Genomic DNA, 14,290 nt, shown 5'->3' with positions numbered 1-14,290 from the left:
TGAATAATTTGGGAGTCCTGGAAAAAAAAGGCAGCTATAGAGGTTGCAGGTTCTATTTCCAGGTAAATTATTTGTCTGAAAGCACATTTCGATTACGTGCGGTTATATTTGCACTGCAGTAAACATCTTCATTGCTCTGTCAGTTTTCCTGTTGTGCCGAAAAGATGATAACACATGAATGTGTTTTCAAGACGTTCATTGAACAACACTGAGAGTTTGGATTCTTAGTCTTAAAGTTTACTTCAACTCTAAACAAAATCTCAATCTTTATTGAGTCACAATATGATAAAGTCCTAGCCTAAGAATAATGACGTGTCCTGAAAGTGAATACTTGAAAAGTATTGAAATACACTGCATATACGCTTACATTTGAAAAGTATTTATGAAAACTGATTCAAACCAGTTATGACAGTAACATTTTAGACCTGATTTTGCAAACTTACTTTTTTGTATTTAATAATTACTAAATAATTCCTGTTTAAAGGTATAATATTAAATCATATTTACATTTCAGACTGCTTTCAGTTAGAGATCTGCAAGTTTCAGCATTAATTCCTTTGGCTGAAATGATTTAATCTATGACTAAGTCTGTGGCGTTGTTTCAACACAAATATCACAATTTTCTATGGTCTTTCACAATCTCTTGCACAAATTAGTTACACAAGTGATCCATAACATCCCACAAGCATCGTGGGGTGTGACTGCGTATTTGTCAGTTTCTCCGTGGCTGCCTCGTTTCTCACGCGAGGAATGAATCGACGTATTCAGTCAGCCACACTTCCCGGGGTTTGACCAGACAAGAAATGATGCCTCAGGCTCCAGCAGGGTGACGGCAAGAAAACCCTACTCTCTCTCATTTTTGTGTTAATCTAAAAACAACTTCATTTACGCTGATATTTCTCATCAAATACAATACCATGAAAAAGGTTCAGGCATCCAAGGTCAAGTCAGTGTTTTTCTTGGTAGTTAGTGTGATTAGATCTGATTTCCATAAGGAATTTATTTGGATGACTGTTTTTTTTTTTTGTTTTGTTTTGTTTTTTGGGGGGTGAGTGGGTCCATAATTTTGCAAAATATTAAAATTTTCAAAACTAAAATTATGTGAAGAAAAGTTTAAGCAGATTGCATCATTAGTTGAGAGCTGTCACAGCTTTTAAAACTTATTTTAACTTTCTAAGGATCTTTGTTTTTCCTCCTGTTCTTCCTGCAAAAGGCTTCTGATTCTCTGAGATTCTTTAGCCATGTTTTACGTGCTCCTTTGAGATCTGTCCACAGATTTTTGAAATCAGGGCGCTGTGTGGCTCATGACCTTTGTTTCGCTCCTCTTGTGCTCCTGTGTGGATTTGAGGTGTGTGGAGGATCACTATCCTGTCATAGAAATGATTATCATTTGATTTTCAGCCATTTTACAGATTATGTGGGGGGATTTTCTACAACACTTTGCTGGCACATAATGTTAAGCCTATTTCCCCCCTAAATACTTCTCATGCTGCTGTAAGCAGCAAAGGCCCAAATCATGATTGATCCACCTCCATGCTCAACAGTTGGAGATGTTCTTTTCATTAAAATATGCACCCTCTTTTTTGATAAATAGCTTTTCCATGTTACCAGAAAGTTTTAGTTTAATTAAAATGTCTGATGCTGCACTTTGCACCTTGCAGCTTCTCTATACTGACTACATTTCCTCATACCATCTTCTGCAATCGGTAGCTCTGATTTACATTACTAGCTTAAGTGCCAGCACTTCTTTGACAAAGCCTTTTTTATGTCTTTTGATCTCAACTTGACCTCTAATTTGACCTTTCTACTGCTAAGTCAAACTACCATTATGAACGAAGGAAAGGGCTGCCTGAAATCATTTTTGCTTTCATCTTGTGCCACTTTCCTGCTTTGTGGACATATGCTTTTTGTTTTTTCAGGTTGCTGGGCAGTGGCTCAGAGGAGCCCATGGGTGATGATAATTGAAATAAAGGTTTGAGTAATTACAGTATACATAAAGCTCTAAACCTTTACCACTTGTCCTGACATTCTAGGAAAAGTTAAAATATCATAGTGTTCCCAAAGGTTTTGTATGATTATCCCTTATTGTTTAAGAACTTTAGATTTGTTGAAAACCAAAATGGATAATTCACTTACCTTGCTTACATTATTGAAATGTTGTCTCATCTTTATTTTCATCCCATCTTCCATTCACCAAATTAGCAGCAGAAACTAAAAACAATACTAAAATATTGACAACGAAGACACTGAGGGTGTGGCAAAGTCAAGGAAAAGTTGCCATTTCACTGTAAGTGATGTTTGATCTTTGAAGCAACATGGGTGACAGAAAATGATTCTGCTACATAAGCTGGTTGCATAAGGCACAACACAAGTCATAACACAAGCAAAGTAAAGTGGCTTGTGTTAACATTCAAGAGGTTTTTGGATCCTTGAAGAAGAAAAAAAAAGGCCTCAAAGACATTTTCTTTCCTTCTGTCTGTTAGTGTTGGAGGAAAGTGTAATGACAATGTATTACATTGCGAAAGTATTTTCACTTGGCCCCAATCCTACCAAACTGGACCTTAAACGTCCATAAAGAGTCCTTCAAATTGGTGAAAGTAGGAATTCCTTTAAGTTCAAGAGAAATGCTGAACTTTCCTAAAGATGTAAGGACAAAAGTCAAATGTCTTTGAATGACATTTGTTAGATGAAGGATGCCCGTACATCTCTGAGTTCGCAGCAGACGTGTTTGTGATAGCTGTATAGACACGTGCAGCTTGGGGCGAGGGTGAGTTCAGGAGAAGGTGAGGAGCTCGGTGAGTGTGAAGCTTCGTGTGTTTATGAAAGAGACAGGTGCATCTCTGCTTGTCTGTCAGAGTGCATATTCCTCAGGGAGCAGCACGCATAGTGCAGCTCCTTTCAACTGTGAGATTACAGTTTCATGCAGCTTTCCAAATGAAATGTGCACAAGCATGTTCACTTATTCCGCTACAGCTGATGATGGTGATATAGTCGGAAATGCCAGTGAGACATAATGATATTCCTCTCTTATACGTGACCAAACTTGTCACGAGTCACTTCTGTTGTGCTGGTAGAATTCATCAGGCCTCATTACTGTACGATGGGAAAGTGTTTGACTTTTGTATGACGAGGTTCATCATACATTTCTGGTAACAAGATGAGTTGGCCCTTTATTGACTAATATATAATTTAAATGTTGTTTATTTGAGCTTTCGTGGCAGCTTTAGTGGAGAGGAAATTAGGTTATTTAGTTGTGTGGTGTTACAGTAGGTGTTTTCTTGAATGTTGTACTCAGAGTTTGGATGGATCATGGATGTCTCAATCAGACTCTGGGATCAGCCCTCAAATCAGACACAGGCGGGCTGAGGAGAAAAAGTGTCTGTGTAGTATTAAGGTTCAGAATCAAGACAGCAGCATCAGGTTGCTGACTTGATTCTGTGATGACAAAGGAGGAAAGCGTCCGTGGTGTTTAACCAGCTCTGCCGGGGTCAAGAATGCAGCTCAGTGGCGAGGCAGCGAAAAATTCCTGAGTGATGTCTCCTCCCTCCTTTTGAAGTGGGACCCACAGAGATCTCGGAGCATGGCAGCTCCTTGAATCACAGGAGCTTCGCACATACCCCAGACTGTCCTAACCTGGAGGGTCACCCCAAGTTTACTTTCTCAGAGACGTGGGCCCTGCCCAAAGAAACAGAATCTATGCAGCTTAAACTGTTGGGTGGGAACAAAAGGAGGGTCATCGCTGCCTCCCCGTCTCCTTCTCTTCACTGTTCTGTTTGTCAATGACACAATGGACATGGTGAGACTTTGATTTTTATCTCAAAAACACAAAACAGTTTTTTTGTGCACTCATGTAACAAATCTTATTAGGTTTGGCTTTAAAATAGCTAAAAACTCTTAAAAAGCTTAAATGTCTGGCCATGGACTCTTTTTTCAGTGTTTTAACTTGCATACCAATTTGTATTACAAGCTGATTGTAGCTTTTAGGTGAAATTCAAAAAATGTGTAGACTTCATTTGATTAAATAACGGGAAAATAAGCCAGCAACAAGTGGTTTAGTGATATTCTCTCGTCTAGTTCTGTGGTAAATGTTTGTGCTACTCTGTTACAGTTTAGATGTTAGAGGATTTGTCAACTAAGTAAAGCCATGTTGCTCTGGGTCTCCGTAAGCTCTTAGTTGCTAAGTACAACCTGTATTGTAATATACACTATATACATAGAATTTAATTGAATGTTTAAAAAAAAATAACCATAGAGCAGTGACTTTATTAAAACACCAAAGACTTTAGTGAGATGCCTCACTACTTGGTCCCTCTTCTTAAAAGAAAAAAAATCACCACATTTGCCACATTCAAGCCTATTGTACATACTTTGCAGAATAAGCTTTTGTGATTTTTTTTCTTTGTTCATATATATTCAAATGCTCTTTTTAGAGATAATTGATCATGATTTTGCCACTGCAGAGACCAATTCATAACCTTACAGAAGATTCTTATCATTCACTTTTACTAATAATATGGCAGTTTTGTGATCTGCTCTTTAGGGGTTTCAACCGCATTTTTGCTGCAACCTTCTGTATACAAAGTAGCACAACTGTATCAAAGCTGCTATTAGGTTTGAAGAAATCTCGCTCAGTGTTGCTCACGTGTGACGAAAGGGAATACAAATGTGTTCGTTTTTCATTGGTGTTGATAAATTGTTTGGATTTTAGGTTGATTCCAAATAAACGAGCAAAACGTATTTCCTTCCTTTTAACATCGACATGAGTGCGAGGACAGATGCTCTGATTAAAGTCCTGCTTGAATTCAACTCAGATTAGGTTTATATGTTTGTTTTTTTAAACAAAAGCTTAGCTGGTTTCCGTTTTCAATTCTGGAAATAATAAATAGGCCTACGCATTTTGTAAACTAAATTGAACATGTAGGCTATCTAGGAAACGTTATCAGCCTAAGAAGAAGGCGAGCAAGGGGAAAACGGATGCTAATAAAGAGCTAATAGAGGCCAGAATTAATGTTATCAATATTATGTTGTATATTATTATGTAGGCTTTAATTAAAAACAAAACAAAAAACTACAATGTGCCATTGTAGCATCCACCCACATCTGTGGGAGATGCGTGTGTGTAAGTAAATATAAATATATATATATATATATATATAATATTATATAATATTATATATAATGTATATGTATGTATATGTATATATGTATATATATATATATATATATATATATATATATATATATATATATATATATGTATATATGTATATATACATTATATATATATATATATATATATATATATAATATTATATATAATGTATATGTATATATATATATATATATATATATATATATATATATATATATATATATATATATATATGTATAGGCTATGTATATGTATATGTGTATATATATGTATATGTATACATGTATAGTTAAGTGAATGTTGATTCGCACCTTCCGGTCCGTCTCCTCAACTCTCATGAAAACCTCTGGTATTCGGATTATCAGTCGCATAAAGCATTAAATGGACCGGCGGGGTCCTGAATGAGTGCCGCGGCGTGAAGGGGAGTAATTACAGCTTCATATTAATTGTGTTTTTTACTCTCTTTCTTTCTTTCTTTCTTTTTTCCTTCCTCTCTCTCTCTCTTTTTCTTTCTGTGGGCGCGCTCCCTCTCTCACGCACACACTGGTAACATCTAGGAAGGCCAAGTCTTTGTGCTGAACACTTCAAGTTTCAAAAACAAGGCCAATTGAAGCGGCGCAGCTCAAAGCCGGCACCATTGTAGGCGAACACATTGAGTTTTGATTGGGGACAATGGTGTTTCTCAAATTTCTTGCAAAAAGAAAGCCATACTCCATCTGTGATCTCAATGAGCGCCTATTCATGAGCTCCCTCCTTTTCTGAGCCTTTCGTTGGTGGAGAAAAGGAGGCAGATGTGGAGGGATAGAGCAGGGGAGAGTACATTTTAATTGGCTGCAGTGTGGGTCTGTCTGTCCCTTTTCTCTCACACACACACACACACACACACACACACACACACACACACACACACACACACACACACACACACACACACACACACACACACACACACACACACACACACACTGGAGTTATATGCCACCTTCGTCTGTGCAGAATGGAGAGGGAGAGAGCCCAATAATCTCGCCGTGTTGATGAATACTTGTAGCCCATTCATTAAACAAAGATAATCCCTGCCAATTTACCTCGGGGGCAAAGAAAAAAAATACTATTTTTTGTTCGTGTGTGTGTGTGAGTGTGAGAGAGAGAGATGTGTAATAGAGGGACTGTGTGTGAGAGAGAGAGATTGCTTGAGAGCTGGCCAATAGCTTTGGCAGAAACAGACCCTTCAAATCTTTGAAATATTCATACGCCACGGCGGGGTTATCCCCCCATTACAAATAAGTGTTATTCTAGCGGCTGAAGACTGATGCTTGAGAGACCTCTGTCTGCCTCTTCAGCTCAAGTGCCTCTTCAACACATGGCCCGGCAGCCAGTCCTGCGGAAATTTGGCCGATATGTTTGTCTTTGACTTTTGCAGGCTGGCATTTGCATACGAAATCAATCACATTTGTCTTTTTCGATTTCAGAGTCTCTTTCAGTGATTTGCTGTTGCATGCTTTTAACAGTGATTAAAATTTTTTTTTTAGATTATTAACAGTTTTTTCTCCAACATAATCAGCGTCTAACCCAAATATATATGCATTATATTCATTTTAAATGCTTACAATGACTTATAATGTGAAAGACACATCTTCTTTATGAACCCTTTTTTGATGTTTTTCTACTAATTATTTATTCCTAATAATTAAAGCTCCACCTTAAATGGTCTTTTCATGATTGATATTACTTTATATTGGTTGGTAAAACTTCCCCAGCAGCCTCGCAGTTCCCCTGGCTCTGCCTTTAAAGGAATGCATTTATACTGATCCACTTCCACGGCGCAGTGGAGCTGGTGTGAAGTGGCAGGTTAACAGCCTGTTGTCTGCAAGGCCGGGGCCTACCCGGTGTGCCCGTCAAGCGTGTAAATACTTGAGTGAAAACCCCCGTGCGCCTCTTTTCTCCGCGGCCCCTTGTCTAACTGCTACTCTAACCTCTCCCTCTGCGTGGCGGCAGCGGGCGGGCAGGAGGCCCGCAGGAGGCCCGCAGGAGACCCGCAGGAGACCCGCAGGAGACCCGCAGGAGACCCGCAGGAGACCCGCAGGAGACCCGCAGGAGACCCGCAGGAGACCCCGCAGCCCGCATAGTCCATGGGCCAGACCAGATATCACTCAAGGTGACAAAACTTGCTTATAATTTTTGAAAAGATCCATGTCTGTATTTTGCTATGATAACCCTTCCTGAGTGGCAACTGTATCATAGTTATCAGCTCATGAAGTTACCCAGCCCCTTCAGAAAATTACATATCCTGGTTTAGACTCATGTACAGAATATCTGTCAATGTTTCACAATCATTTTAAAGGCGACCTTTTATGCATTCATTCAAACTGTGAATCTTTCTGACCAACATAGAGGTCACTGCAGCTCTTTAAACTATAAACAACAAACATTTTTACACAATTTTCGCCTAAATGATATAGCCTAATATCCTTTAGCCCCGTGTCATATAGGAACAACAGAGACGCAAAATACAAAAAAAGGATTCAGGAAATGTATCACATTTTAGCTTGAATGAATACTTCAAAGGTCCCCTTTGAAATGATAAAGACAATATTGTGAAACATTGACAGATATCCTGTAGGCTACATGAATCTAAACCAGGATAGGCACCAGCATCTAAAATGTAATTTTCTGAAGGGGGTGGGTAAGATCATGAGCTGATAACTATGATACAGCTGCCACTCAGGAAGGGTCATCATACCAAAATATCATCTATAGATGTGGATCTTTTCAAAAATCATAAGTAAGTTTTGTCACCTTGTGTGGTACTGATATCTGGTCTGGCCCATGGACTATAAAGCCGCGCCGGGGCTGCAGGGGCAGCGGAAACATGCTGCTACATATGTTGGGTCAAGTGCTTTTGTTATCTTAGAACGTTGTTAAAAGCCACATGTGTAGCCTTGCACGGAAATAAAAGCGTTTTTTGTTGTTGTTTTTTTTTTTTTGTGAGGTAGGCCTACATGGCTGGAAGAATGTTGGGTTTTGCTCACAGTGACTTCAATTTCGCAGGGGGCATTTTTAATTGGACCATTGGGGACAATAATGAACTCGAACCCAATCATTTTTCCATTAGGTCACTTAACCTAAAACTTCGATGCGTAAACCCAAAACCGGTGTGTAAAAGGAAAGACCTTCAGACTTATAATATATTTTTTTCTTCGAACATTTTAAGCTATTTGCTTAGATATAAAAGCACATAGATTTAAAGTTATTGTTATAAATAATGAAAATTGTGCGCATAAGATGACAGACATCTTTGACTTCCCCCTTTGTTTTGTTTCCACCAAGTAATGACACTAATGAAAAGTGATGCCCTTTAAAAAAAATAAAAAGCTAAATCTTCCATCTCTCCAGCGAGTCAGGCCATCTCTTCTGTTTGTAACTATCACTTTCAAGGAGATGGTGCAGTTTTCCGCCGAGTGAGATCATCGCCCGTGCACATAATTACTTTGAATGTCAAAAAGATGTAGTTTTAATATCGTCTCTATTAGCCTCTTGGCTAGGTAATTAAGGTGCAGATGACAGCAGTGAGGGAAACAGATGGCATTTGCTTACAGTGATTCAGAAAGTAAACAATGAGCTTGGGAGGGGAGAGGCAGGGCTGCACACTCGTTGCTGCAGCCCCTCTCAACTTCTTCTTGTCATCCTCCAAGATGTGTTGTTGAGCAAAGAAAACATCTGTAGCCATCATTTTATTCTTTAAATCTGAAGTCTATAGTTTCTGCGTGAATGTATGTCCTGAAAGAGCAGATGAGGGAGCAGGTGCTGCGCGCGTTGCCCTTTTGTGGCTCTGCGCGTCGTGCACTTCTTAAATCTCCCCGAGCATCGTGGCATTATTGCGTGTTAGTAATAGATGGTTAAAGAGCGGACGCACAAATGGCAGAAAAGTATGTCCATTCTACTGAATTGTCGCTTACAGTAACAGAGCAAAGAAAGAAACCAAACAGAATCATGCTCCGTTTCTCTGGGGCACCAACTAAACTACTCAACTATTATTAATATATGCAATTAATAGTGACATAAAATTTACGCATGTCTTTGTTGTTATTATTATTTGGTTATTATAATTATTATGACATCTATAATGATGGGTGTCGCATGCAAATTACTTGTTTCCCCACAAAGTTATTTATGGTTTCGGCTTCAATCATTTTACGTATAGGCTATAAACGACGCCAAATAAAAACAAAAACAAAATAATAATTATAAGAGATCATGTTCAGATTATTATAACACGTTTCTATATAGTGTTTTATTTTAAAACAATTAACTGACTTAAACCAGGGATATCTGAAACTGTTCTAATAAACTGACTAATTACTTCAACTCAGAGCAAACAATAATTTAATCTGACTAAACCAGTTTAAAGCGCCTTAAACAGAGTAGTGAAAGAAATATGAAGCTGGAAATGATGATGGAAATGAAGTTTTATTTAGGCCTTGTGTATTAAAGGCTTAAAAAAAAAGAAGAAAAAAGCGAAACAATTGTCGACAAAAGTTGACTGTTTCATTCATTCAACGTGGAGCATAATTTTATTTAATTTTGTCTGCTGTAGCTCATGGACAAGTTTGAATGAATGTTTTCTCACCTTTGTTTGATGTTTTTATACAGTTGTTGTTGACAAGCAGAGTAGCAGCTTTTATGATCCGATCATTTGAACCGGTTAAACACTCCGCTGGTTCTCAGTGAACCGTTAAATAACCATTTATCATTATCCGTAAAGCTTTGCTTCCTCCAGTCGATAACGCAACGCAAATTTACACTTTTTTATTCTCACACATAACTAATCTTTTTGTTGAACCAACAAAATAAATGATACTTACCTTACAGATGAAATTAGGCACGCGTCAGCAATAAATGTAAGTCAAATGTCTTTAATTTGCGGCACAGATTGACGCAAGGAAGGGCACTTCATAGTCTAATAATCTAAAACGAGTATTTCTTCAGAAATACGGGAGAAAAAAGTTGTATTTAAAAAGGTAATAATTTCCTATGATGAGTTATATTTGATTGAAGCGCTATAATAAAAACAAACTAAGCCTATCATAATTTATGGATGTCACACCAGTTAAAATCTATAAAACTATTTTGGGAGGAAAAATACACACTACATCTATTTGAGCATTCTGGGAACTCCCTACAAATTCTTAACACTTGATGTTTGGAAAAAGAACTCAGGTAGACACAGTTGAAGAAAAAAAAAAGAAGACGAGACAAGCCAATCAGATTGCTCCTTCTCCCTTTGGCCAATGACAGACGCCACATTGTTGTCAAATTTGTCTAAAGAAACGGTAGGAGCAACAATAGAGAGAGGAGAGAGAGGTCTGTATCTATTGACAGTCTCTGGAGGAAGTTAGTGTCTCGGGCTGTGAGTAACAACCTCACTCCTCCCGGAGAGCTGCATGACTGCGACTGGAAATCGAAGAGGAATGATCGTTTCTCTCACCTCCGACTGGATTTAAAGTCGTTTCTAGTCATATTTACCGCTTCTTCACCCTACTACTGGGACAGTTTCGAAAAGAGTTTCGTTTTTTCTTATGTCTGTAAGTAGAAATCCCTGACTTCACCTGTTGCCCATGCAGGGATGTTGGAGCAGAAGTTAGTCTAACCTCAACAGATCGTTGCCTCGACGCCGCTCAACTGTTTCTAGTGTGTTATCGGGGGATTGCGGGCATGGATCTGAGAGCAGAGACGTCCTCCGCCTCCTCCCAGCAGGTCCACCCCGGGGCGGCCGCCTCCATCCCGGTGTCAATGCACGCCGGCGGCCTGCTGCGCGGCCCGCCGCTGTTGCTGCGCGCCGCGGACAAGTACCCGCGCACCCCCAAGTGCGCCCGCTGCAGGAACCACGGCGTGGTGTCGGCCCTCAAGGGCCACAAGCGCTACTGCCGCTGGAAGGACTGCATGTGCGCCAAGTGCACGCTGATCGCGGAGCGGCAGCGCGTCATGGCTGCGCAGGTGGCGCTGCGGCGGCAGCAGGCGCAGGAGGAGAACGAGGCCCGGGAGCTGCAGCTGCTGTACGGCACGGCCGAGGGCCTGGCCCTGGCCGCCGCCAACGGCATCATCCCGCCCCGACCCGGGTACGAGGTGTTCGCCGCCGTCAACGGCGAGAGCAACTCCGGTAAGTGGAGACTGGAGCCTGATTTATGGTTCCGCGTTAAATCGACGCACAGCCTACGCCGTAGCCTCTGCGTTGGTGTAACGCGGAACCATAAATCAGCCCTTACTGTATCATAACATACTTTCACTATGTATGCAAATGTAAAATGGTCCATACGTAATAACAAATATGTATGCTATAATGTCAACTTGTGCAATAATATCAGCACACACATGTCAGTGTGTGCCAGAAAAGTGCAATAAAGCAATGTGCAATATGCATCAGCACTTTACAAATCTGAGCATTAAAGCACTTTACAGAAACAATGGGGTTGATGTGTAATTTGCATCAGCACTTTACAAACTCTTGCACTTAAGCACTAAGCACTTTAACTTTATGTCACTTAATTACTGGTTTATCAATTGTAACATGTTTTATTGCTTAATGATTTTTATCTAGCTCAGTCGTATCTTTTAATGTTGTGTTTTTGTTGGTATGGATGTCATATCTTGTCTCCTTTGTCTGCTGGTGTCTGATTCTATGGCATTAATTTGCCGCGGGGACGAATGGTGGAAATTAGTCTCTGGCTACAACCATCAATCAATCAATCAAATTTTATTCGTAACCTATAGCACCTTTCATCCAGGTACATGAAATACAAAGTGTAACATTTTGACTGAAAAATAAGCATAATAAAAACAAAATAAAAACTGGGAGACCAATGCACACTCACATACAATATAGCCTAGTTAATTAAAATGAAATAATTATAAAAGTTCAAGAATTAAGGCTAAAAAATAATCAGTCCACAACAATAAAATATAATAATAATAAAAACATTACAAGAAATAGATAAATAAATAAAACAAATACCTCTAAAAAATGTTAAACAGAATAAAACTATAACATTTGATGCTTCATAAAAGCCAGACCAAAGAGTTGAGTTTTAAGTCTACGTTTAAAAATGTCCACATTTCCAGCTCCTCCATGCATATTTACACTCGTGTTTATTAATATGTACAGTCCCTGTTCAACAAATAAATGTGAATTTAATTGAATTGAATTTATGTAGCCTCAAATAAAAAATCTGATACATGTAGGCCTATTTAAGCGTTTGGTCATTCATGCTCAGCCTAAAATCTGTGCTGTTTGTGTAAACAGATTCCAGTCTTCAGAAGTACGAGCTGTTCCCAAAGGGCCACCTGTCCGGATCGTCCACCCCGCAGCAGTCTGCGGGGAAGCCTGCGGAGAGCGACTCCGGCCCGGGCCTCTCCTCCCCGGACGGCCGGCGCGGAGCGGGCTCCGGCTCCGAGAACGGCGACAGTGAATCCGTCAGCTCCCCAGTGCCCAAGCCCTTAAAAGACGGAGAAGAAACCCCTGGATCCAACAGCTCCCTCGCCTCGGATTCCGGCTCCGAGACCGACAAGGACGATCCGCAGGATCCGTCCGCGTCCTGCGCGGCCTCCCGGCACATGCACGCCATCGACATCCTCACCCGGGTGTTTCCCAGCCACAAGCGCAGCGTGCTGGAGCTGGTGCTGCAGGGCTGCGGCAAGGACGTGGTGCAGGCCATCGAGCAGATCCTCAACAACGGCGGCGCCTCCAGCAAGCCCGGGCCGGAGGAGACGTGGTCGGCGGAGAGGATGCTGCACAACGCGCAGCATCCTCCTCCAGCATCCTCGGCCTCCACCGTCTCCACGCGGCCGCTGCTCCCCGGGGCCATGGCGCTCAGCAGCCGCTCCGCCTTCTCCCCCCTGCAGCCCAACGGGCCGCCCTTCGGCGGGGAGCCCGGCTCCTACCTGGGCTCCCACCTGGGACTCAACCCGCTGCGCCTCGCGTACTCCGCGCACAGCCGCGGACTGGCCTTCATGACGCCCTACTCCACCGCCGGCCTCATGCCCACCCTGGGCTTCAGGCCTCCGGTCGACTACGCGTTCAGCGACCTCATCAGGGACAGGACAATGTTGCACAAGGAGCAGAGTTACAGCGGCCTGTACGGCCCGCTGGTGAACAACACGCCGGACAAACCGTGAAGGCTGAATTAGGGCCGTAGGCTCTGCGTTGGTGTAACGCGGAACCATAAATCAGTCTTGAGCAGTACTCGAGTTGTAAAAGAAAATCAGGGGGGGATGGTGGATTTTATCATATTGGGACAGATAATTTGTGCTGATTGCAAATAATAAAATATATTACAAATAATAGCACTGACCAAAACACCTGCAGAAATACTGCAGGAATGACATAGCAGCAGTTAAATGCAGCCTTCTGTAAGCTTTAAATATCCTCTGGGCTTACATGAAATACATCAAAACACAACAATAAAAAACAGTTTTCTGAACTTATCAATATGACTCTGTCCTTCACAGGATAAGTAAAATGGATCACTGCAAAAACTCAAAATCTTAACAAGAATATTTGTCTTATTTCTAGTTAAAATGTCTCATTTTAGTAAAAAAAAAAAAAAAAATCTCATTACACTTAAAACAAGACTCATCGCTGGAAAAAACAAGAATTTTCACCTGTTTCAAGTAAATTTTCACTTGAAATAAGTAGGAAAATCTGCCAGTGGAACAAGATTTTTTTGCTTGTATGAGAAGATAAATCTTGTCCCAATGGCAGATTTTCCTAGTTATTTCAAGTGAAAATGTACTTGAAACAGGTGAAAATTGTCAAATAAGTAATTTTTCTGGTGGTGACTCTAAATGTTGAAATAGCAGTAAAACCACATTCATTGATGAAATGACATAAGGGATGGAAAGGGGGATGTCAGTTTTACAGGGGGGATGATTTTGACGGTTTTTATTTCAGGGGGGATGCCATCCCCCCTCATCCCCCCTCAACTCGAGTACTGGTCTTGAGGCTGCGGCCGACCGATCACAGACGTATTCCGTGTATTTGTATAGCAGCAAGTGTTGGAAAATGTGTGATGTCTTTTGGCTACACTTTACTGTACATAAACAAGAAAACGTACTTATGTTTAACTTTAAGAATAATTTTATGTT

At 40.7% G+C, this 14,290-nt stretch overlaps 1 protein-coding gene across 1 annotated transcript; it reads left to right on the top strand.

Moving 5' to 3' along the window:
- The first annotated feature begins 10,569 nt into the window (after positions 1-10,569).
- Positions 10,570-13,572, top strand: dmrta2 (DMRT-like family A2). The gene is made up of 2 exons (XM_061737139.1): positions 10,570-11,309; positions 12,450-13,572. Exons 1-2 carry the CDS (start codon positions 10,865-10,867, stop codon positions 13,319-13,321), a joined length of 1,317 nt encoding a protein of 438 aa, XP_061593123.1. The 5' UTR covers positions 10,570-10,864; the 3' UTR covers positions 13,322-13,572.
- The last annotated feature ends 718 nt before the right edge of the window (positions 13,573-14,290 follow it).

The sequence above is a fragment of the Cololabis saira genome, chromosome 13 (genome assembly GCF_033807715.1).
Source record: "Cololabis saira isolate AMF1-May2022 chromosome 13, fColSai1.1, whole genome shotgun sequence".
NCBI classification, from domain to species: domain Eukaryota; kingdom Metazoa; phylum Chordata; class Actinopteri; order Beloniformes; family Belonidae; genus Cololabis; species Cololabis saira.
The sequence above is the reverse complement of the archived record's forward strand: the minus strand, read 5'-3'. Positions and strand labels throughout refer to the sequence as shown.

Excerpts from the sequence above, each read along its gene's own strand:
- dmrta2 (XM_061737139.1), top strand. The coding sequence starts at position 10,865 with ATGGATCTGAGAGCAGAGACGTCCTCCGCCTCCTCCCAGCAGGTCCAC. Across the intron at positions 11,310-12,449 it reads CAACGGCGAGAGCAACTCCG|ATTCCAGTCTTCAGAAGTAC; the intron begins GTAAGTGGAGAC and ends TTGTGTAAACAG.